The following is a 23,350-nucleotide window of genomic DNA, read 5'->3' on the forward strand; positions in this document are numbered from 1 at the left end:
CTGTTCTCCTCCTCTCTCTTCCGCACCCCCCCAACTCCACACATCCTCCGCTGCAGTAGCCCTGGCTGTACCCCAGGACTGCTACCCCTTCGGTTTGTCCACTAGTAACATTATGAAGGCACAGAGTCCAGCCCCGTCTCAAGAACAAAGTACGCCTCCAGCACCTGCCTCACCCAGACTTACTACTAGATCTATAACTGAAAAGAGTGGGTTCCAGATCTCCAGTGTTTGGTGAGCCCAGGTGGAACGGGAGCCTTCCAATGAGAGCACTCAGCTGTGTTCAGTGAGCACCTACCACGTGTCAGGAACTGTGTTAGCTTCAAAGATTCAGGATGGTTGACACTGATCACTCATCTTGAGAAGCTCACAACAGAAGTGTTGCCCAACACAGGTTCGCTTGTCGGCTCCACAGTGAGGCCCAAGAAGCCCAAACGTCAGCGTTTGGGGCAGAGAAAAGTTATTGCCAGGGCTGTGCAAGAAGAAAGAGCAGCACTTGCTCAAAAGACCTGAACTCCCCGATGGTTTGGGGGAAGGGTTTTCAAAGGCAAAATATGAGGTGAGGGCTGTGAGGTGTGCGACCTTCCTCTGATTGGTTGGTGGTAAGGTAACAGGGCGGTGCTCCAGGAATTCCGTGCACAGCCTGAAGTTACCATCCTCCACCTGGGAGGAGGCCTTAGCTCCGGTAGAAGAACTCAAGGGTATGATGTCACTATATCCCTTGAGGAGGAACCGGGACTTGGCTTTATCGCAGAACTATTGTTTCCTGACTGTTCCTCCACGGTGTCTACATTGCCTTCCTTCCGTAATTAGAAACTCTTTAAATCTGCCCTTTGAAACTCAGGGAAAGTCTCGGAGGCTAAAGGCTTTTTCCTACCAACAAGAAACAGGGGACCCAGAAAGGCTTTTGTACCCAGGAGGGCTCCTCAGGGTCCTGCTCAGTTTCAGAAGGAAGGTATGTAAACAGAACGTCACTATATAGCAGGAAAAGGTGTGGGCAGGGGAGGAAGGAACGCCGTGCAGACGCAGTGGAGACAGTCTCTGCAGCAGGCGTCACCTCGGAGGTGGCCTGTGAGGAATCAAGAGTTAACTGGGCCAAGAAGCATACACAACACGTCTTACAGGTCTGCAGAAAACAAGGAACTTACAGAAATGGTACTTTGGCAGCAGAAGTAGGACACATCATTCCACGTCCACGGTAGTGCTTACGGTGTGCAAAGCACTGCGTGATCCGCAGAGATCAAATAAACCGTGGCCTCTGCTCCCAGGCACAAAACGTATTACCTAAATATAATGCAAACTGCTCAGAATACCAAGCGCATTGAGAAGAAGGGAGAAGAAATGTGAATTTCACTCTGGTCTGAAGTACAAACATCACTGGGGGTGAGTTTGGGGAGGACTCTCTTTAGGGCGCTGTAGGGGATGGGTGGAGTAAATAAGAGGCAGAAAAATCAAGGTGGGGCAGTAGTAGGAGTTCAGCCTTCAGCAGAAAGGGGGAGGAGGAATCTCGCGCAGGATTGGGGCAGAAAAGTGGGTGGAACCAGTGGGTGCCACCCCATCTCCTCCTCCCAAACCCCCCCTACAACCTACCTACCTTGCAGTCTGGTGAGACAGGTGAGGGAGGAACTCCTAACGCTGGTAAGAGGGGCAGGAGGGTTGTGGCTTTGGGGCTGGCATGTAAGGAGGCGGTCTGGCCCCTTTGTAGAATCGGTGACTCCTTCCTCTGCAGAGCTCAGGGAACTCCTGACAGGCTGGCTGGGGGTAGTGGCTGCCTAGGTGCTGCTGTTGTGTTGCAGGGGAATGAAAAGGCTTCTCCCCACCAGCCTCCCAGCCCCTGTGCTAATAACTCCAGGCAGGAAACTTGAAATCCGAGTTTACCGAGTGAGGGCCGGTAGAGAGCGGGGGACCGTGACAGCCATGGGGCACGGAGAGGTCAAGAATCATCTGGGCCTCTGTCCATTGCCCTAGACCTCTATCGCCTTAGACCTCTGTCTGTAAGATTCTCAGGTAGTTGTGTCCTGTGGCTTTGTTGTGTCTATGTGCACTTTCTCCCTCCAACTGGAGCGTGGGGCTGACGGGAGCAAATGGGAAGACGGGGTCAAACAGGGTAAGTGGCGCCCTACAAGGTCAGACTGAGGGACTCAGACTGGGCAGGTGGGGGGTGGACGTTCGTTGCAAGCAATAATAAAGGGCGAGGCCCGCCTATCACCTGGATTCCAGAGATGCCGTTAGTCCTGAGGCCCCACTAGGACTGGATCCTGGAATGGGTAGAAATACAGAGACGGAAGGGAGACCATAGGGAAGAAGTTAAAAGTAAGGAACGTAGGGCTCTGACATAGTAAACTCACATGAGGGCTGGGAGTCAGAACTTCCGGGCTGGTTCCTGGCTATTCCACACATACTGATACCCTGGGACAACAGTGTGATCCTAGAGAGAATCCCAGAGCTGAAGGGGACCCTGCAGATCACTTCTTTGGGCCCTTTATTTGATTTGAGATAGAAGAAGCAAACCCAAACAAAGGTGTCTGATATGCTTACTTTGAAATCTAACCTAGCGGTGATGCCAATTGCTAGTTTAGACACAACAGCTGTGTGTCTTTTTGCAGGAGCCTGGGGAGGGGCCATGGTGCCAAGCCAATTCTGGGGGACTCTGGAGAAGCCGCTTCTCTTCCTGTGTTGCACCTCCTTCCTCCTGGGGCTGGCTTTGCTGGGGATACGGCCGGACATCGCCCCTGTTGCTTATTTCTTTCTCACCTTGGGTGGCTTCTTTTTGTTGGCCTGCCTCCTGGCCTGTGTTTTGGAATGGGGGTCTCGATCAGTGCAGACCGAGAGCCCAGGGGCCTCAAGCAATGCACGGTGAGTTAAGGGGTGGGCAGGATTGGAGGATTACATGTGGACCCATTCTCCCCGTGTCCCTCTAGACTTTAGGTGGACAGCCTCTGCTTTCCCCCTGTCACTGGTATCAGGGTCAGGGGCTAGTGGAGGGGTCTTTTGCTGGTAGAAGATAGAAAAGGGAAAAAAGGCTTCTTTCAGGAAGCTACTAATGACCTTATTTCTCCCCCGCCCCCTTCAGGGACAATGAAGCCTTTGAGGTGCCAACCTACGAAGAGGCCACAGTGTTGGAATCACAGTGCCACCCCCCAGGGGCGGATCAACCACCCTCCTACACCAGTGTTGTAATCCCCCCAGAACTTGAGGTGAGACAGCCTAGCCATCCAGAGGAGCCCAGGAGAGCCAGACTGGACAGGCGAGTGGGCTCAGAGGGGTCTGTGATCTCAGGAAGCCCTGGAAGACCTCCAGTCAGCCTGCGGCTTCGGGGACCACGAGTTGCGTCCACTGTTCCTGATCTGCAGAGCTTGTGGGCGCCCCCCAAATTGGAACCTCTTACTCCACCCCCTGCCTACGATGTCAGCTTTGGTCACCTCGATGATGATGTTTTCTATGGAAACAACTGGACACCCCCCTAAAGGACTTTCCCAGGATATGTCGTCTTTCTGCACCAGACCCACTCATTCATTCGAACAATGCTTCCCAGTGCCTGTTATGTGTCAGGAACTGCGTCTCCACCTGGATGTCACAAATGATGACTTTAACCCAGAGGGGAGTGAGGCTATGGTGAGCCCTTCCCAGTTTTACAGTGGCACATTCCAGGGATGTAGGCGGCACAATTTGAGTCTTCAGGCAATATTCAGTGACCTACCCCATACCTGGTATTTCCAGAGTTAGACTGAGGGTGAGATGAGGAGATTCCAGAGAATCTAGTGAAGGAAGAAAAGAAACAATATCTGAGTGACAGCTCTGTTGCTTCTGTTCCAGGTGCTTTGCCTCTATTAGATCACAAAAATGAGGTATTATTGTCCTCATTTGAAAAACGAGGATCTTAAGGGTCAGAAAAAATTGATAATTTGCACAGGGGCACACTGCTAATAAATAACACACAAATGTCTTAAATTCTGCTCTTCTGATCCCATAGCCCTTGTGTTTTCAATACAAGGCAACAGAAGCCAGTTCATGCACACATCTGTCAATTTCTGTCTTGGTCAATGGCTGGTGAGGGGTAGAAGACTTCGTGTAGACAGAATGGGGGACCAGCTGTGTCTGCAGACAGGGAGTGCTGAGTGGGACCAGGAGTGTGCCCAGCCTCCTAGGGGAGCAGAGCTGATCAAAACTGTGATGGCCCCTGTTCCAGATGGGAAATTCCTGCCCCGGGGGGCTAGACAGCAGTCCCCAGTGCAGGATCCCATCCTATCTAGAAGCAGTGGAGTAAACTGCCCCAGGGGTAGGGACATCTGATTCTGAGGATGGGTGGATATGACGGTCAGAAAAGAGAAAACCCGAGGTCCTTTGCGAGGGGTGGTGGAGCATCTAAGGATCCCTCTTGCATCATCTATTATGAAGCACTGGAAACACTTGCACTGTCTGCAATAGCTTCAGCCTCACCCCTGCGCCTGACCCCGCTGGGTTTTACCCGAGGACCCCCTGCCCTGCTTCCTCAGATCCAAACAGAACACCAGCTTCTCTAATCATGTGCTGTGCCTGTGATGCAGGTTTGAGCCAACCATCGCTGACCCACGCTCATTCTTTGCGCGGGTATCTGTCTAGCGCCTTCTAGTTCTGTCCTTGTCCTCCTTACCCTGGTCCCAACAGTTAACTTTAATAAAGTGAAAAGCCCGGCCACACCCATCTCCATACAGTTCTTGCAACAGGCGGGTGAGGAGAGGTGGGCGGTTCCGGGGAGGGAGCTGTGATTTCCGCGGGAACCGACGACCAATCGGATGGCCAAGTAGGGCGGGGCGGCTCCTCGCTTCCCCTTCCGCCGAGCGCGCTCGCTCATCCCATTGGACAGCGAGTCCGCCGCGTGGGTTCTGCGCCTGCGCGCGCTCCGGCGACGGCGCGGCCGGCCTCGCGTGGGGGCGGAGCTGGGATAGCAGCGCGCAGGCGCTTTGCGCGCCGGCGGACGTGGGAGGGATGCGGTGGACCAGAGGGCTCGCGGTTTGTTTGGGTTGTGGGCGGTGCGCGCACAGCCCGGGAAAAGCGGGAAATGGCGGCGCCGAGCGCAGGCCCCCGGTCCGCCCTCCAGCAAAAGGGGCTGGTGACCGCTGATAGGGGGCGCAGGTGAGTGGGGAGGGTCCCAGGGGTCCGTAATGGGACCCAGGGAGGGAGACGCGGGTTTCAGGCGTATGGCCCTGGCGCCCCTCCCCTCGGAGCCCCTGGAAGCCGCGGTGTCCAAGCTTCCAGCCAAGGGTGGGAGGCCGGCTGAGCCCCCGAGGGGAGCGCGGGCGGGCGAATCTCTTCTGGGCCTCGTCCCTCTCGAGCAAAGATTCCCCAGCCTCCATTCTTCCAATCCCGGAGGCTCTGAACCAGGCGAGCTCTTTCCAGTCCTGTCAAATCTCGGTTTCTCTTAAAAGATTCTTGATTCTTTCTTTTCCTCGGTTCCCTTTTGAGGAACTAAACTCTGTACTCATAAACACCGATGAGACCTGCAGATCTCGGAATTCTGCCTGATGTGCATTTGTTTCGGATTGAATATATCATGATCCGTATTGCGTTGGGTGTAATGACCAGATTTTCACAGCAGTCAACACAGATTTTGGGGTTTGGGTGTACTCTGAGACAAGGAAGTTCCCGAGGCTCCGAGTGTCTCAGCCTCTGCCCCAGTTAAATCGTATCATGGCAGACATCGCCCAGGATAACATATTTTAATGCCTCCCGGTCCAGACCCAGGTGATGAATTGAGGACTTTGGAACCAGAACCTGCAGAAGGACACAGAATCAAGACTTAAGAATCGTCTTTGTGTCCTTTCCTCCACCCGCTCCCCCCTTTCCCGATGTGTTCTAAAGTTCTAGGTGATTGTGGTTACTTTTGGAAAGTCCACCTTTGAGACTCCCCGTAGTATGGAATCCTGCAAGGAGCAGGTGTGTGTAGAATGGATACTGCTTCAGATTAAACCTAATAAGTTATTGATTGAAAATTCAAGTCTACAACTTAGAGTTAAGAACGGGGAGTCGATTAGTGAATTGTGTGGATGATACTGAGTAGGGAGAGGCTTTTTGAGGGGGCTTCCTAACGGAATGTCAACATTTAAGGGCAGGCCAAAGGTCCTGTGAAGGAAACGGGGACCTAGTAAGCAGAGAGGGAAACTGGAGAGAATGGTGTCATGGAAACCAAGGGAGGAGAAAGTTTTAAGGAGAAAATGCTACTGGTAAATTAAGGGGAAAAAGTCGAGTAAACCCACCCCACCATTGGTGTGTATCCTGAGGAAATACCCAGAATCCAGCTACGATGTTATTTTGCGATTGAACTATTAACACTTTTTTTTTTTTTTTTTTTTTGCGGTACGTGGGCCTCTCACTGTTGTGGCCTCTCCCGCTGCAGAGCACAGGCTCCGGACGCGCAGGCTCAGCGGCCATGGCTCACGGGCCCAGCCGCTCCGCGGCATGTGGGATCTTCCCAGACCGGGGCACGAACCTGTGTCCCCCGCCTCGGCAGGTGGACTCTCAACCACTGCGCCACCAGGGAAGCCCAACACTTATTTTTACCAGAGTTCATACACGTTGTCATTGTTAACTGCTTTGGTATGTTCCAAGGTGATTCTTTTTGTTTTTGTTTTAATTAATTAATTTATTTATTTTTGGCTGCGTTGGGTCTTTGTTGCTATGCAGGCTTTCTCTAGTTGCAGCGAGCGGGGTCTACTCATCGTTTCGGTGCACGGGCTTCTCGCCATGGCTTCTCTTTGCGGAGCACGGGCTCTAGGCGTGCGGGCTTCAGTGGTTGTGGCACATGGGCTCAGTAGTTGTGTCTCGCAGGCTCTAGAGCACGGGCTCAGTAGTTGTGGTGCAGGGACTTAGTTGCTCCGCGGCATGTGGGATCTTCCCAGACCGGGGCTCGAACCCGTGTCCCCTGCATTGGCAGGCGGATTCTTAACTACTGCACCACCAGGGGAACCCCCGGAATGCATTTTAAAATAGGTTTTTTAAGTTATAATCTGAAGCTGGTACCATATTCCTTTCTCACTGCCATCAGGTCTTTACTGTTGTCATGTACTTGGAAACTGTGACTAAGCAGGCTGGCACACCCTGGATTTATATAAATTAGGCACATAGATGTTACACACTGGAAATGGGATTCTTTTATTTTCTTTATAACATCTTTATTGGAGTATAATTGCTTTACAATAGTGTGTTAGTTTCTGCTTTATAACAAAGTGAATCAGCTATACGTATACATATATCCCCATATCTCCTCCCTCTTGTGTCTCCCTCTCACCTGGACATGGGATTCTTTGAGTTCATCAACAGAAGCTGAACTCTTTCCAAATGCATAGCAAAACTAAGGAATCCTTGAAATGAAGACATCCCTCGTAAACTAAATTCCCAAAATAATTTCGCCTTTACATGCTTTAACTCTTTGAGTGATTTCAGGTTATGTTGATTGTTTTCATCATTGGCATTTATCTACTGTGACTTTCCGTCAGATTTTTTACTTTCGGTTCTTATAGGATCCTGGTCATTTCTAGTGTTATTTTGTCACAGGAACTTACCGTTTTAAAAACCATAGTTGTGGGGTTTCCCTGGTGGCGCAGTGGTTGAGAATCCGCCTGCCAGTGTAGGGGACATGGGTTCGAGCCCTGGTCTGGGAAGATCCCACATGCCGCGGAACAGCTAAGCCCGTGTACCACAACTACTGAGCCTGTGCTCTAGAGCCCGCGAGCCACAACTAATGAAGCCCGCATGCCACAACTAATGAAGCCCCTAGAGCCCGTGCTCCACAACGAGAGAAGCCACCGCAATGAGAAGCCCGCACACTGCAGCAAAGAGTAACCCCCGCTCACCGCAACTAGAGAAAGCCCGCACGCAGCAACGAAGACCCAACACAGCCAAAACTAAATAGATAAATAAAATAAATTTATATATATATATAAAAAGGATTATTTTAGACTCATATCACTGTCAGCAGCTTAGATAAGTAGTGTGAAATGTTTTCTGGAATACTCCTTAATGAAAATTGGTCGGTCAGATGGAGGAATGTTCCTTCTTGTGAGTATGTCTACTCGTGTGTGTATTATTTTTGTCACGATAGATATTTCCCCTCGTCAGACCATTCATCTCAGAAGATGGTCTCAGTTGAACATCCTCCATAAAGGATTGTATATCATTTCCTTATGATCAGTGTGTTACTGCTTAACACTTCTATGATTTTAAGCACATTCAATAAAATATGTCTCATTTTAGTTATCGTAAGTCCTGTTCTTTATATTTCTCCTACCCACACCTCTTCTGTTCCACTTCTCTGCCAGATCTTGTACTTGACAGCTTTTCTGTCTTTTATCTGTAGGATACTGGGAGTGTATGGCATGCATCCTGACCATCAGGAAGCTCTCAAAAAGAACCGAGTGGTGCTGGCCAAACAGCTGTTGCTGAGCGAACTGTTAGAACATCTCCTGGAGAAGGACATTATCACCTTGGAAATGAGGGAGCACATTCAGGTATCTGAAGGCAAAAGAGAAAAGCCAAGTGAATATATTAGCGGTAGGAAGAGGAACAGAGCATAGTAAAGTGTGAAAAAATGTAGTGCTTTACTAAGGAAATGAAAATGCTCTTCTACCCTAGAGCATTTAACAGAAAAGACATATAATTCAAGAATAGTGGGGGAAGGGCTTCCCACGTACATATTTTTCTGTAAAAGGAGTTCTTGAGATGGATGATGCTGTTACTAGGAAGCTCATCTGGAGAAACAGAATTACAGCTGGATAAGTAAATGTGATGTCATGTTTTATTCTTGTATCGTAGGCCAGGGTGTGCAGTTTCAGCCAGAATGTGGAACTCCTCAACTTGCTGCCCAAGAGGGGCCCCCAGGCTTTTGATGCCTTCTGTGTGGCCCTGAGGGAGACCAAGCAGGGTCACCTGGAGGACCTGTTGCTCACAACCCTGGCTGGTCTTCAGCACATACCCCCACCGGTATGGAGCCCTAGACACGTGGTATGTTAGGAAGGGTTGGTTTGGTAGGAAGGGCATTTTTGAGACTGGTGAAGTGGGGAACGGGACTAGATTTCTGTATTATTTGGGCTGGACCAGCTCCCTAAGGCCTGGTACGGGGGGTCCTGCTTTCTTACAGTTGCGCTGCGACTACCACTTGCGTCTCCCTTTCCCGGTGTGTGAGTCCTGCCCCCCCCGCAAGCAGCGCCGCCTGTCCCCAGGTGAGAACTGATGGCGTAAAATGGGTCCCGCAGATCGACTTCCGCTTCCTTGACTGGCATCTGACTTTGCCCCAGTGTGAAACCTATTTTTGTTCATATTGGAACGGTTTCCTCAGTGAATTTGTTAGGGACCAGCAGGACAGTTCAGATGGGCTCTGGGTTGGGCCTGTTTTTCTTCTTCCGTCATAGATGGTTTTTTAATGGTGATCGGCCCTTGGAGCAACTTGTGCAGGTAGGAAGTTCCTGCACATAATTGGCCTATCTCCTCTGTAAAGCTTAGTTATTTTACGATGAGGAAAGACTACATCATGGGCCTCTACCCTGCTGACTGAGTATTCTAGTGATTAGAACAAGGGTTTTATCATATACCCCATTCAGTCATTTACTGAGTTGAGCACCTACTACTATACGCAGGCTAAGTGCAGAGGATCCAGTGGTGAACAAAAGCAAACAGGGTCTCTGCCCCCATAGAGCTTACAGACAAGGGACGTGAGCCAGACCAGTAATTACGAAAAGGGTGCCTGAAGTTACAGTGAAGCACTAGGATTGCTGTGTAGGTTGTGTGCTAGCTTTTCTGCTCTCTATGCTGCAGATACAGTGGAACACTCCCTAGACCATGGAGATGGGCCTCCCAGCCTTCAGGTGAAGTCTTGCACTCCTGAGTTTTATCAAGCACACTACCAGCTGGTAAGTCTTGCAAAATGGCAAGAGGAAAAGCGTTGGGAAATGAGATACCCTTCCTGGGCATCTGAACTTAGTTTGTGTATATACATTTCTTTCCTGCCTTTATTAGTCAGAAAATAATTGCTGATTGTGTTTTGTGGGTATTTCTATACTTGACCTGGTGGGATTAAGAAGAAGAACGTGATGTCTGTGTTTTCTTGAAATGCCTCGTCTAGTGGGGGAGGCATAGTTTCTGTCCTCAAGAAGCTCACGGTCTAATCGGCCTCCCCTCCCCAGGCCTATAGGTTGCAGTCTCGGCCTCGTGGCCTGGCACTGGTGCTGAGCAACGTGCACTTCACTGGCGAGAAAGACTTGGAATTCCGCTCTGGAGGGGATGTGGACCACAGCACTCTAGTCACCCTCTTCAAGCTCTTGGGCTACAAAGTTCATGTTCTTCTTGACCAGACTGCACAGGTACCCGAGGCAGGACATGCTGACGTGTGCATTAGAGAACGGGACAACACTTGGGGGCCAGAAACGTCCATGCTCCTCTGCCTGCTGGGTTGTGCCTTACTAGAGTTATGTTCTCTCCCTACCTTTTACTTGCTGTGTTCTGCCGCCCATCTTGCAATCTAGTTTTTTTTTTAAAAAAAAAAAAAAAAAAAAGGGCTTCCCTGGTGGCACAATGGTTGAGAATCCGCCTGCCAGTGCAGGGGACATCCCACATGCAGTGGAGCAACTGAGCCCATGCGCCACAGCTACTGAGCCTGTGCTCTAGAGCCCACGAGCCACAACTACTGAGCCCGCCTGCCACAACTACTGAAGCCTCTGTGCCTAGAGCCCATGCTCCGCAACAAGAGAAGCCACTGCAATGAGAAGCCCGCATACCGCAACGAAGAGTAGCCCCCGCTCGCCGCAACTAGAGAAACCCCATGCGCAGCAACGACGACCCAACACAGCCAAAAAATAAATAATAAAAAGAAAACAAAAGAAAAGAGAGAAAGGATTCAGGCCAGCCAGCTGCCTGGGTGTTGACTTCTCAGGGTGGCTGTGCGCTCCCTGAGTAAGAATAGTCCAGGGTCGGGTTCTCACTTTTACATGCTCAGCAACTTGATTCCCAGTCCCTCAGGAGGTGAGATACTGATATGCACCCAACCAACTAAGAAAAGATATTTATAAGTCAGGGTTACACAGGACAGTGACTTCTTGGTTGACGTTGCTGCCTAGGAGTCCAGTTCTCAAGATTACGTTGGCAGATAAAATTCTTACAAATGAAAGTTTGCTAGAATTGTCCTTGTAAATACTGTTTTGTGGTCATTTCATGAATTAACCTATTCTGTTTTTTTCTTTGGGCTGTGTTGGGTCTTTGTTGCTGCGCGCGGGCTTTCTCTAGTTGCAGCGAGCGGGAGCTACTCTTCGTTGCGGTGCGTGGGCTTCTCATTGCGGTGGCTTCTCTTGCTGCAGAGCACGGGCTCTAGGTGCGCGGGATTCGGTAGTTGTGGCTCACGGGCTTAGTTGCTCCGCGGCACGTGGGGTCTTCCCAGACCAGGGCTCAAACCCATGTCCCCTGCATTGGCAGGCGGATTCTTAACCACTACGCCACCAGGGAAGTCCCTAACATAACCTATTCTCATCAGTTGTGTGGCCACAAGACAGAGCTTAGCGTAGATTACTTCTGAGCTAGGTTCCTGCAGGTCCTAAGCATTCTTGTTAGGAGTTAGTCCCCTTCAGCCTCAGTTACCGGGCTGTACCACTGACTTTGTTACCTTTAGGTAGTTCTGTTTTGAAATTGAAAATAGTCCATTGGTAAATTAATACTAATTCTTTATTTTGATTCAGAATAATAGTGCTTTCCTAAACTTGCCTTTGGGAATATCCATGGTAAAATTAAGGTTTCTAGAAGATTCTCTTTGGTCTGTTGAGGTAGGGTGGTCAGCATTGTCTGTGGTCTTCATTTCTATTTCTCAGCTGTCTTGCTTCTGTGAGAATAATTGTGTATTTGCTAAATTTGGGATAAGGCCAGATTCATTGGTAGGGACCTGAATGTTGTTCTTTACATGCTATTACCAGCTTCCCAATAATAGCTCAGGCAAAGAAGTAAACCCACCCTTGCTTCAAAGCCATGGCTGGAACAGCTCCTTTCTACATCAAGTATTCACGTAGGTTATATGCTTTCCTGAGAGATCTGCTGGGCATGAAGGGAATAAACGTGGGACAACAGCTGTAATTCTTACAGAGGGAATCCTATTAGAAGGTCACTTAACAAAATGAATGCGATTTACATTTCTTTACAGCTTTTGGTCTAGTCATTTTTTTTACTAGGAATTTATTATGTCACGGTTTTCCAAATTTTATGCAGTTGATAAGGGATTTTATGTGCTTGATAGTTAAAGATGCATCACTAAGCAGCAGGTCAGCTGTGTACTACTGATTCTTATCTTAGAGACAGTAGCTTGGATGGGCCTACGGGCCCACTTCACAAATGCCATTCCCTGATGCAGATTCCAGGACCTGTCGGATTCTGATTCTCTGGTTACGTTGTTCTATAACTTGAATCGCAGTGGAGTTCAATTTTGAGCACCTTATAACAGGGGGCAACTATGTTAGCTGCCAGAGATTTTTTTTAATGTGGACCTTGAGTTCAAGGGACCTCATTTAGATGAGGGAGTCTTGACATCAGTTTAAAAAAAAAAAAAAGAGGCACATCCCCTTATTTCCTAAGGACAACAAAAGACTAGAGACAGTGTCTTCTACAGTAGTTAAGAGGAAGAAACCATCACCTGGGTAGATGTGGTCAGAAGGATAAGTGGAGGATGTGAGACTTAAGCTGCCCGTGAAGGATGGAAGCTACTGAGGCAAGAGAGGAGGAGTGAAGGGGTCCTACACAAGGAGAACAGCATACAGATTAGAAATGTGTGTGTTAGGGACCTTGTGGGTGAACCAAATGTCTAGGGCACAGGAGTTCCAACAACAAGATTGGGGAAAAAGGGACCAGAATGCACAGGGCCTTGAATGTCTTCCCAAAGGAATTGGACTTCCTTGTGTTGACATTAGCACATCGTTAGTGGTTTTTGAATAGAAAGGTAACGCATTCACAGTGATGATTCAGGAAGATTAATATGACAGTAATGAATGAGGTAGAGACCAGTGGCAGGGAATACAGTTTGGAGTTAATATCATAATGCCAGTATGAGATGGTGGGGGCCTGGACGGGATAGTGGACCAAAAGGAAAAGAATATATGTGAAAAATAGTATAATGGCATGATTGTACTGTCAGTGCTTTGTGATTAAATAACTACCTATGGAAGAAGATGGAGAACGTAAGGAATTGAGGGCCTCAGAGGAAGTCAGGGCCAAAGATGTAAATTTGGGGACTACTTGTATAGGAAAAAGACTTCAAGTAATGAGAGATCATGATCCTTGAGAAAAAGCAAAAGGGCTAGGACTGAACCTTCGGGATATCACCCTCCATGTACGCTAGTCCTCAGCTCTGGAGATTCAGAAGCAGGAGGAGGACATTGCAGGACCAGTTTCTGACAGTGGCCAATCGAACTTTCAGATGCAGTTAAAACCAGGTAGTGACAGTGGGTGTGATAATTTGGTGCGCTAGGCATCTGTACAGGATACTATTTTTCTGATAGAACATCTCAAGGGGCTCAATTCTTTTTTTTTTTTTTTAAACTTTTTGGCCATGCCACAAGGCATGCAGGATCTTAGTTCCCCGACCAGGGATTGAACCTGTGCTCCCTGCAGTGGAAGCGTTGAGTCTTAACCACTGGACCTCAGGGGAAGTCCCTCAAGTCTTTTATATAATTATTTGGTGAGCAAAGAGACAGAACCAAGAAAATTTAGATCCTCTTTTTCTCCCCATATTATTCCTTTTTGCTTTAGAGATAATTCCATTGAAAAATTGGAGACAGTGTAGTCTCAGAGAACCATTTCGCCTGACAGTGCTGGAGAGCACGCTATTATCCTCACCGCTCATGTAGGTGTTCAGTGCTTCTGTTCATCATCAGAGTCTTTTCTTCTTGCACTACCTCATGAGTTTTACTAGTTCTAGAATTACAGTTTATTGTATATTAGGAAATGAGATACACTTTAAAGTGGCAGGTTTCCTTTCACCATGTCGTGGTATTGGTTTGTAACTTGCATTTGGTCACAGACGGATTTGAGGGTATAGGGGCAAGCTGTGGGTCATCTCTGGAAAATACAGCTGCCAGTAAAATTTGGGGTATCATTTCAGGGAGTTCACAGGTTATTCTTTTCTTCTGTGTCCCCCAGCCAAAAACACTTGGAAGTGTTAAGAGCCCTGCTATTTATAGAAGTTCTGTAATTTTATCAGAAATAGATCTAGAGATCCTATTTTAAGCTACGCTACTTTCGGAAAAATTTCCCCAAATGACTAACCCCCATTGATTGAATGGTTTAATCTTATTAAATTCAGTTACAAAGCCCATGTGTTCTTAACTTCGGGCTTTGTTGTCTTCTATTTACTGACCTAGTAATCTCACTTAAGTGCAAAATGCTCCTGAGTGCCTAACCTGTATATTCCCTCCTTGGAGCAAAATGAACTTCACCTATTACACGTTAAATTCTGTTACAGTCAACTCCAGAGGGGCAGTAGGCTCTTGAGATGATATATTCTTAAAATGAATGAATTTTGGATATCTTTTATTACCTTAAGATCTCCAGTATTATGGTTGGGTTCTGTTTGCTCAGAAAATACACATGCTCTTTCAGCACAGCCAGTTTCTCCATTCCCAGTGAAACTGCAGACTTTCAAGTCTCTTATTAAGTCTCAATTATGTGCAAACAGAACTATTCCAAACAGATAAGCAGTTCTCAAACGTTAGCACATCAGAATTACCTGGAGGGCTTGTGAAAACAGTTTGCTGGGGGCCAAGACTCTGCAGTTCTTACAGGTTCCCCTGTGACGCTGATGCTGCTGTTTTAGGGGCCGCACTTGGAGAACCACCGCAATGTATTACACAAGTGTGTGTTTTACTGGGGGCTGTGTATGGACTGTTAGATATATGTGTACTGTAACTGTTCTGCCTAGATAGCATATTCTTCATTATATTTTGATCAAGTTCATAGTAAAATGAGCCTGTTTTCTCTCTGCTCATCTCAGAGACAATCCAGACATCTAGAGTTGTAGAGGGAGACATAGGTTTAAAAGTTGGTATCATATTATTGTACTGTTAGGTATAATGCTTCAGTTAGAGTGTTATTCATATATGTCAGTCTAGTGCAAGATCAAAAAGATTCTTAAGTTAGACTACACGGTTTCTTTGAAAAAATAATATTGTTACCCTTCATTAGACAAGTACATTGCAATGGCAGATCTTTGCAGTATGTGCCAGACACAGTGATAAGTCCTTTCTGTGCCATATCTCATTTAATCTGTACAAACTTGGAGGAAATGTACGCTTAATTGTCTTACAAAATGGGTACTAGAGCTTTGAGGGGCTAAATAACTTGTTCTAATTTATGAACCTAGGGATCCAGCTGAGGTCTCTCTGATCCCTTGGCCCATATATGTAGTCATGACCCTGTACAGAATCCTCCATAGAGTGTGTTCTTCCATGGACAAAGCGTTTTATACAGACATCATCACTGTCTCCGGGAACTTAAATTCTCGGACAGACAACAGCAAAGGAGTACTGCTGTTCTCTACTCTCACGATCCTGTGAGCCCTCTGTCACACAGCAGTTCTTGTAGCTGTTACAGTTTACCTGGCGGTCCCCCTTGTGCCATTTATATACAAGGGCATATGCTCTGAAGAAGGATCGGGTTGATGATTGGAGAATGGATAAAGTTAGCTAGCTCCTTCATTAATAACTTGCTTTAATCCAGGAGTTCTTAACATACCTCAGTGAGCCTGTGAATTGTAAAATTATATTCAGAATTTTGTCTGAAGTCATGCAGTTTTCTGGTGCATCTCTGACTTCACTTACCATCGACCACAGGAATGTAGGGAACACACTGTACCTTCTAATAGCTTAGGGTTTCAGACACTGAAGAAAAGCTTACATTGGTGCTGACTAGTGAACAACGCTGAAAGGTGTCTTTCTTCTAGGAAATGCAAGAGAAGCTCCGGGACTTTGCCCAGCTACCCGCTCACCGTGTCATGGACTCCTGCATAGTGGCGCTCCTCTCCCACGGCATGGAGGGCGGTGTCTATGGCGTGGACGGCATGCTGCTTCAGGTGCGTGCCGTCCCGTGGCCGCAGCTCTGCAAGCTGGGCCGCTTCACCTCCCGCCTGCCCCTCTCTCCAGTGACGGCTGCTGTTGCGTGTAGGACTCAGGAGGTCCCACTGACCACCAACCTCCCTTCTCCCTTGTTTGTTTCTGGCAGCTACAAGAGGTTTTCCGGCTGTTTGACAATGCCAACTGCCCGAGCCTACAGAACAAACCGAAAATGTTCTTCATCCAGGCCTGCCGTGGAGGTGAGTGCCCTGGCAGACCAGCACCTGGGTGTGGCTCCTGGGCAGCCTCCCACCAGCTCTCACTTTCCTGTTTGCTCCTCTCAGGTGCTATCGGATCCCTTGGGCACCTCCTTCTGTTCACTGCTGCCACCGCCTCTCTTGCTCTGTAAGTGTCTCCCAATGCATGGGGTGTGCTGGGACTTGGGCAGCCCCTGGCTCTCAGGTTGGTCAGCCCTGTGCACCTGCCACATCCTGTCCTGCCAGACGCTCTCTGCCAGTGTCTTCGCCTTCTTTCCTGAGGACGCTTCCTTCTTTCTGTGCTTATTAACGCTGATGCACTTTTTTGGTTACTTATTCCAGTTAAGGATTTTCCGGCTGTCTCTGCTTCCTAGCCCTCTCACTTTATGCTCTTCCTCTTTTTTTTCTCCACCTCTCCTCCCCCTTTCCACCTTCTCCTTTTACTTCTCGTCTCAGCTACACTGCGTTCTCGTCTCCTCCCTTCTCTGTGTCACTCACGTGTCACACAGGAAAGCAGCGCAGAAGCCCCGTGTCAGCCTCTGGCTCGTGCTCTTCCGTGAGCTGCTGCCGCCCCTCTTCTTTCTTGCACGCAGTCTCTTTTACCCCTTGAAGAGCCAGGACTCCCCGACTAGGCTCAGAAGACATGGAGGCCTGCCTCTCATCTTGGAGGAAAACAGTAATAACTAAAAGCTCTAAATGTGGAGTCCAATTCTGCCTCTACCACTGACTAGTTATGTCAGGTTAGAGAAGTTGCTCGATGTCCCTGCACCTGAGTTTCCTCAGTATAAAATGTAGATAATCGTCAGACCTACTTCATAAGGTCAGGCTGTTGTGATGCTTAAGTGAAATGGTTCGTATGAAGGACTTACTTAGCACAGTACCTGGCCCATAGGAGATCCGCAGAAAGTACCAGCTCTGACTGTTAGGACATGATCCGTGCCCCTAAGGGGTTGTAGTTTGATTTAAAGGTCACTTTGTCCAAGCATTCACATAATACATTTTTTACATGGGTGTGGAGTAACAGATAGATCCTTTCAGGGAAAAGGGGGGAATGCAATGACACGCATACCAAGATTAAAAAGATATCCCCTTCCCCCCGCCAAAGAAAGGGTGTGCTGAGCCAGAGGTATGCCCGAATCTAATTTAAAAACTGCGCGTCTGCATCAGTCATATGTAGTGGGATGTGGCTGACCACGTGATCATAGACCTTTAGCTACAGCTCAGATTTTGGACTTCGGACTTTGACAGATAATAGTACAGAGCTATTGGGAGCTTAAGTAAGAAATAATGCGATAAATTTTTTTTTCAGGACGATTACCATGGCAGGGAAAAGTGCTAAGAAAAGAGTATGTGCAGGCAGGAGCTTGCTTTTTTATGCACCTGCTGTATCCCCAGTCTCAGAGCACTACCTGATATGTAGTAGCACTTCATAAATATTGAACGAATGGATGGAAATTAATCTGCCTAAAAAGCGTAGCAATGATATAAAAAACATATATGGGGATACTGTGAAAAAAACATTTATTGATTAACAGATCTGAGACACAAAGACAAGGGAGGAGGCTCCTTTCTCTTGAGGGACACATTCAGCTTGGCCGATTTCCTTTAGGAGGTGTCACTAGCAAAGTAAAAGGAAATAAACATGTTCATGATCATTTTCTCCTCCTGTGTTCAGAGATTATATACAAATACTAGACCTGGATAGGGGAGAATTGCGCTCTTCTGGGCTAACGTGAATCTTCTCTCTACAATTAAATCCTTCAAGGCATGACCAGTAGCCAGCTCTTCCTTTGAAAGCCTGAGCTCAACTGTCTTCCGCTCTATTCAGTTAACATAATTGATGCCTGTTAGAAGGACCGCCCCACCCCGGATGACTGGCTCCTAAACTGGAGTGTAAGCTCCAGAAGGGCAGGGACTTTTCACTATATCCCTAGGGCCTCAAACAAAAACAGTGCCTGGCATATGGAAGTTGCTCAGTACATTTTTATTGGATCAGTGAACCTTGGTCATTTTCTGCACAGACCTTCAAGCCTCACTCCCGTTTCAGGCTGTCTTGGGGGTCCTATGGAGAGGGAGGTATAAGAAAGCATACTTACTCCTTCACCTTCGGCGTGACAGCCGTGTGTCCTGTGTCTCTCCTACCACCCCCACGACAACAGCATCAGAAAGAGAACATGTCTTGGGGTAGATAAGGCCTAGGTCAGGAGGTTGGACATGTGCTCAGGGTATGTTGAGAATCTACTGCTAATATTGAATAATAGTGTTCTTTTTACATTGTGTAGGAGAAAATAGTCAAATTATCCCAATTTTAAGTTTCTTTAAATTTCTCAAATTTTGCACGCCAGCTACAACTTGGCTTATGAAATTAATAAACAATAAATGATTTAAAAATACCCAGAACACCCTGAAAACAGCTGATCATGCTTAGTTTTATAATTTGTTTATTGATAGATTTGAGGTTGTAGTTTTCATATGGCATAAATGTAGTAATCATATTTTTGGTTTCTTGGTTTTTTTTACATAATAAAACGAAATATATCAATATTTTATTGTGTATTGCAATAAGGAGCACTTTGACTTCCAGGAATATTGACAATTGAACAAGTGAATCATGGACACAGATGGCTTTTCACTCTGTTTACGAGGAGTATTTGATTCAGCACTTGCCCTGTCTTACACGGCGTGGACAGAGCTCGGACTGTGTGTATGTGCGTGTGCTTGGGCGTGGTGTCCGGCCTGTCATGGGCGCCCTCTGTGTGATCGGTGTACTCTGGCGGAGGAATGGGAGTAATGGTGTTCGTTTGTTTGTTTGTTTGTTTTTTAATTCATCAGCCACAGGTTGGAGGCAACAGCTGGAAATGGTTCTTCCCAGTCAAGGTTGCAGGGAACTCGGGCTTGCCTGTGACAGGCCCAAGAGAGGAAATAACATCTCTGTCCACTCTGTCTGCCTTTGTACAGATGAGACGGATCGTGGGGTCGACCAGCAAGACGGGAAGAACCATGAGCGATCCCTCGAGTGCGAGGAGAGCGATGCCAGTAAAGAGGAGGGGCTGAAGATGCGACTGCCCACTCGCTCGGACATGATTTGTGGCTACGCCTGCCTCAGAGGTATCGTGAGTCCCAAAGGAGAGATCCCAAAGGTGGTGTCTCTCTCTGACTGCGGAGGGAGCGGGTGTCGGCGAGGTCCGTCCAGCTGTGTGAGGGTGCCCGGGACCTTCCCTGTGTGCTCACTGCTGTCCTGGTTGCAGGGACCGCTGCCATGCGCAACACCAAGCGGGGCTCCTGGTACGTGGAGGCCCTCACTCAGGTGTTCTGTGAGAGGGCCTGTGACAAGCATGTGGCCGACATGCTCGTGGAGGTAAGTCGGCTCAGTGGTGCCAGGAACCTTCTACGTCCCCACGCTGTTCTACCTTCCTCCGCCCTTGCCCTGTTTTTCACAGTCTCCCTACCCTTCCTCTTCTGGGATCATGGAAACACCTGATTCTCAAACCATGGGCCCTGGGTTTCTGCCTTTGCAGGTGAACGCGCTCATCAAGGAGCGTGAAGGCTACGCCCCGGGCACGGAGTTCCACCGATGCAAGGAGATGTCCGAGTACTGTAGCACTCTGTGCCGCCACCTCTATCTCTTCCCGGGACACCCTCCCACGTGATGCCACCTCCCATCACCTGGGCCACGTGGAGGCCGCTGGACCACGGGAGGTGTGATAGAGCCTCCTGTCTCCAGGACGCACGGTTTCTGTCCCTCCCCCTCAGGGATTGGGAATATCCCAGGCTCATTTCACACGCCCATCGTCTCCATCTTTGACCTGGGACTACAGGCCGGCTACTCCCATGGGAGGCTCTCTCCCTGTGGAACCAGCTCCGGCTGGACTTGTTGCCTGGAGCGTTTGGCCTCAGTTGAGGGACCTGGCAAGTGATGTTACGAACATAGTGTCTCGATGGGTGGGGAGAGGGCATGTGGGTTTCCTCCATGTTCGTGTTCAGTTTCTGCCCCCAGGGCTCTTGTAGGAAGCGTTTGGTGATTGCTTTTATTACTTTAGTTGAGATGTCTCAGAGGTCATCTCCCATCTTTTCTGTCACATCCCAGCCCCATTTGTCTCAGAGTGAGTTTGGAAGGTGTCCTGGTTTAACATAGACCTTTTTCATTTGGTTTCAAAAGGCCAAGCAGGACAGGAGTCACTCTCTGCTGCTGTGGGTGGGCCCGTACCTGTGCATTCATTCCCTTCGGTTCCAGAATGTCACCCCCCGGAAGGACTGTCTTCTCAACTCCACTCTTGGCTCCTTGGGGCTCAGGGAATCCAGCGTTCAGCAGAGGTTAGGGTTTGGATGCCTTGTATCTGTTGCCTGTTGATCTTTGCCCACGGAAGTTTCAAAGATCTTTTAATTGGTTGTCCTTTCTCCGAGCTTTGTACCTGAAATGAGCCCTGCAGGGAGTGTCAGCAGAGGCAGATAAGAGTGGTACGCTTGTTCATACTCTGTAATCTGTCACCTTATCCTCGTTTTTCTTCCTATGAAGTGTCCCCTCTATAAAAGCTTCCTAGTTATCTCCCTGCTTCCTGTTTCTCCCCTCTTCACCTTCGTCTCATCCTGTTTACTGCTGCCACCAGCTCTGTCTAAAATACTGCTTAATTGGATCATTTGGCTGCTCAAGGATGTGATGTAGTACCTTGTTCCCTCTTTCTGCTTCAGTATTAAATCCCTTCTTGATTTTATGTGGCCAATTTCCCCTTCCTGTTATGACTTTCCATTTCAGGGAGACCACTGCTGTATATGTTATTTGTTCACCCTAGAAGCCATCTTTATCTGTGCTTTTATGAAACTTCCCTATTCTTTTTTTTTTTTTTTGCGGTATGTGGGCCTCTCACTGCTGTGGCCTCTCCCGTTGTGGAGCACAGGCTCCGGACGCGCAGGCTCAGCAGCCATGGCTCACGGGCCCAGCCACTCCGCGGCATGTGGGATCTTCCCGGACCGGGGCACGAACCCGTGTCCCCCGCATCGGCAGGCGGACTCTCAACCACTGCGCCACCAGGGAAGCCCATTGGTTTGGGTTTTTAAGTATAAATCTGATGCTGTTACTCCCCTGCTTGGAATCCTCTGGTTTCCTATCACACCTCAAATAAAATCCAGACTCTTTACCTTGGCCTGCAGGGCCTCACTAAGTGCTGATTTCCCCGTAACCCACTGCTGTCCTCAGTTTCTCAGACATTCTGAGGCCTTTCCTGCCCAAGGCCATCAGACACTCCTGGGTCCACTGAGTCCACTCTTGTCTCTGGTGGCTTCTTTCTTTATCCTTCAAGTCTGAGCTTAAATGCCACCTTGTTGTGGAGGCCTTCCCAGGCCATTCTGTCTCTAAGAATCATGTTTCTTTATTACTGTGTCCTGTTTAATCCCCCTTATTGCACTTATCACAGTGCGTAATCATCAATTAGCGTGCTTCACTTGTTCATTCCCGTCTCCACTTTAAGCTCCATGAGAGCAGAAACCTTGTCTCTTTTGTTCACTAACATGTACCCAGTGCCTGACATGTCTTGGATCTTCAATAAATGTTTGCGGAAGGAAGGAAGCGACCCTAGCTAGACTCCTACTTTTTGACAAAATTTCCCTTTTGGCAAAATACCCAGTTTAGTACTTGTACTCTGTATTTTCCCACATGTTTTGTTTCCTCCACTCGTATTATTAGCTCCTGAAGACAGAAGTCGCACGTAGGACAACCTTTTCCACACCTCGTGTGGTTCTGGGCACACTGCTCAGCCTCTCGTGGTTCAGGTGCTCGGTGAATACTTGTTCTGCAGGGCGTCGGAGACTTGGTGCCAGGTCCTGCCCTGGGCTCGGTATCGTATGGAAGTGTTTGGGTGACAGAACCTTTCCTCCTCCCACTGCCAGGATTTTGTATTGCCATCTGGTGCCAAATAAACGCTCATGTTTATTACCGATGTGCGCCTGACGTCTCTGTAGCTGTAGATAATCTGTGTCTAAAGCCCACTTACTTCCATTGCCTTAGCTTACAGCGTTTCTCACCACCTCACAAGGCATACCCAGAGCCGAACACCTCTTGTTTTGCTGCCAGATCTTTTTTATTTTTATTTTTTTGCAGTACACGGGCCTCTCACTGTTGTGGCCTCTCCCGTTGCGGAGCACAGGCTCCGGACGCGCAGGCTCAGCGGCCATGGCTCACGGGCCCAGCCGCTCCACGGCATGCGGGATCCTCCCGGACCGGGGCACGAACCCGTGTCCCCTGCATTGGCAGGCGGACTCTCAACCATTGCGCCACCAGGGAAGCCCTGCCACATCTTTTTTATACAACCAGATCCACACCTTGGATGAGCCCATCTCCATTGTCATGGCCACAGGCAACCCCAAAATATGGCTACCAGCACTGGGACTCCTCATGGTCAGAAGAGATGGAAGAGTCACTGGCAAGCAGTGTTAGTTCTGGATTGCTTAGATTATGGGATGGAGGCTGGAGAAACAGGTTGAGCTAGAATAGGATGAGGATCCTAGAATTTCCGATCTCACGTGATCCGATTTGGATTTAAGGTTTTCCAGGGTGGGCATAGGTCGTAAGAGAATTCTCGGGCAGCATGGAAGAGGTCTAAGTAGTGGGCTGTGTAACCTGGGAGTTCTTGGTGTGTGGTGTGTCTACGCCCAGAGAGGTGGGTGTACGCATGCAGATGGGCTACGGGGGGCTAACACGTCCTGTTGGAGCATTGTGGTAGGAAGCTGCCGTGGACCTTGGGGGAAGGAAGCTTGTCCAGGAATCCAGAGGAGGAAGGGTTAACAGGGATGAAGCTGAGCTGAAACACCACTGGGTGGAGGAGGGGCACTGACCTGCGGAGCGGGCTGGACCCAGGGACCTTCTCCAGGGGTGGGAGGTGGAGACACAGCCCCAGGGAGGGGCACTGGAATAGTGGGAGGAAACAGTTTGGGAGGCCGGTGTGTTGGGGATTAGAGAGCAGCATATGCTGAGCCGGATTCCACGTCCGTCCTGCCCCACCCTTGAATAAGGGTATCAGGTTGAATTTCAGAGCTCTGTCCCCTCTGCCAGGG

At 48.7% G+C, this 23,350-nt stretch overlaps 2 protein-coding genes and 1 long non-coding RNA gene across 11 annotated transcripts; 2 read left to right on the plus strand and 1 right to left on the minus strand.

Annotated features, from left to right (window-relative positions):
• Window positions 1-408: 408 nt before the first annotated feature.
• TMEM139 (transmembrane protein 139) lies at window positions 409-4,674 on the plus strand. Of its 5 annotated transcripts, none has more exons than XM_073810028.1 (3): window positions 698-1,380; window positions 2,604-2,853; window positions 3,071-4,674. In XM_073810028.1, exons 2-3 carry the CDS (start codon window positions 2,621-2,623, stop codon window positions 3,462-3,464), a joined length of 627 nt encoding a protein of 208 aa, XP_073666129.1. In that variant the 5' UTR covers window positions 698-1,380; window positions 2,604-2,620; the 3' UTR covers window positions 3,465-4,674. The 5 variants fall into 5 exon arrangements, 3 of the variants coding, with proteins under 3 accessions (XP_073666129.1, XP_019789425.2, XP_004315000.3); XM_019933866.3 differs by lacking the exon at window positions 698-1,380 and adding an exon at window positions 1,451-1,635; XR_002176142.3 differs by lacking the exon at window positions 2,604-2,853 and having other exon boundaries at window positions 409-1,380; window positions 3,071-3,208.
• LOC141279589 (uncharacterized) lies at window positions 1,630-2,561 on the minus strand. The gene is made up of 3 exons (XR_012334131.1): window positions 2,536-2,561; window positions 2,207-2,255; window positions 1,630-2,068 (listed from the first exon to the last, which is right to left on the minus strand). It is a non-coding gene; the product is annotated as an uncharacterized lncRNA (long non-coding RNA).
• A 271-nt stretch (window positions 4,675-4,945) lies between the features above and the next one.
• CASP2 (caspase 2) lies at window positions 4,946-22,236 on the plus strand. Of its 5 annotated transcripts, XM_073810027.1 has the most exons (12): window positions 4,975-5,112; window positions 5,716-6,573; window positions 8,333-8,483; window positions 8,788-8,976; window positions 9,113-9,194; window positions 9,787-9,881; window positions 10,155-10,331; window positions 15,938-16,066; window positions 16,216-16,306; window positions 19,262-19,411; window positions 19,552-19,661; window positions 19,822-22,236. In XM_073810027.1, the coding sequence occupies exons 3-12, from the start codon at window positions 8,352-8,354 to the stop codon at window positions 19,951-19,953; spliced, it is 1,287 nt and encodes a 428-aa protein (XP_073666128.1). In that variant the 5' UTR covers window positions 4,975-5,112; window positions 5,716-6,573; window positions 8,333-8,351; the 3' UTR covers window positions 19,954-22,236. The 5 variants fall into 5 exon arrangements, with proteins under 5 accessions (XP_019789420.2, XP_004314997.2, XP_019789424.2 ...); XM_019933861.3 differs by lacking the exon at window positions 5,716-6,573 and having other exon boundaries at window positions 4,946-5,112; XM_004314949.4 differs by lacking the exon at window positions 5,716-6,573 and having other exon boundaries at window positions 4,946-5,112; window positions 8,788-8,955.
• The last annotated feature ends 1,114 nt before the right edge of the window (window positions 22,237-23,350 follow it).

Source organism: Tursiops truncatus, chromosome 9, assembly GCF_011762595.2.
Source record: "Tursiops truncatus isolate mTurTru1 chromosome 9, mTurTru1.mat.Y, whole genome shotgun sequence".
Taxonomy (NCBI): Eukaryota; Metazoa; Chordata; class Mammalia; order Artiodactyla; family Delphinidae; genus Tursiops; species Tursiops truncatus.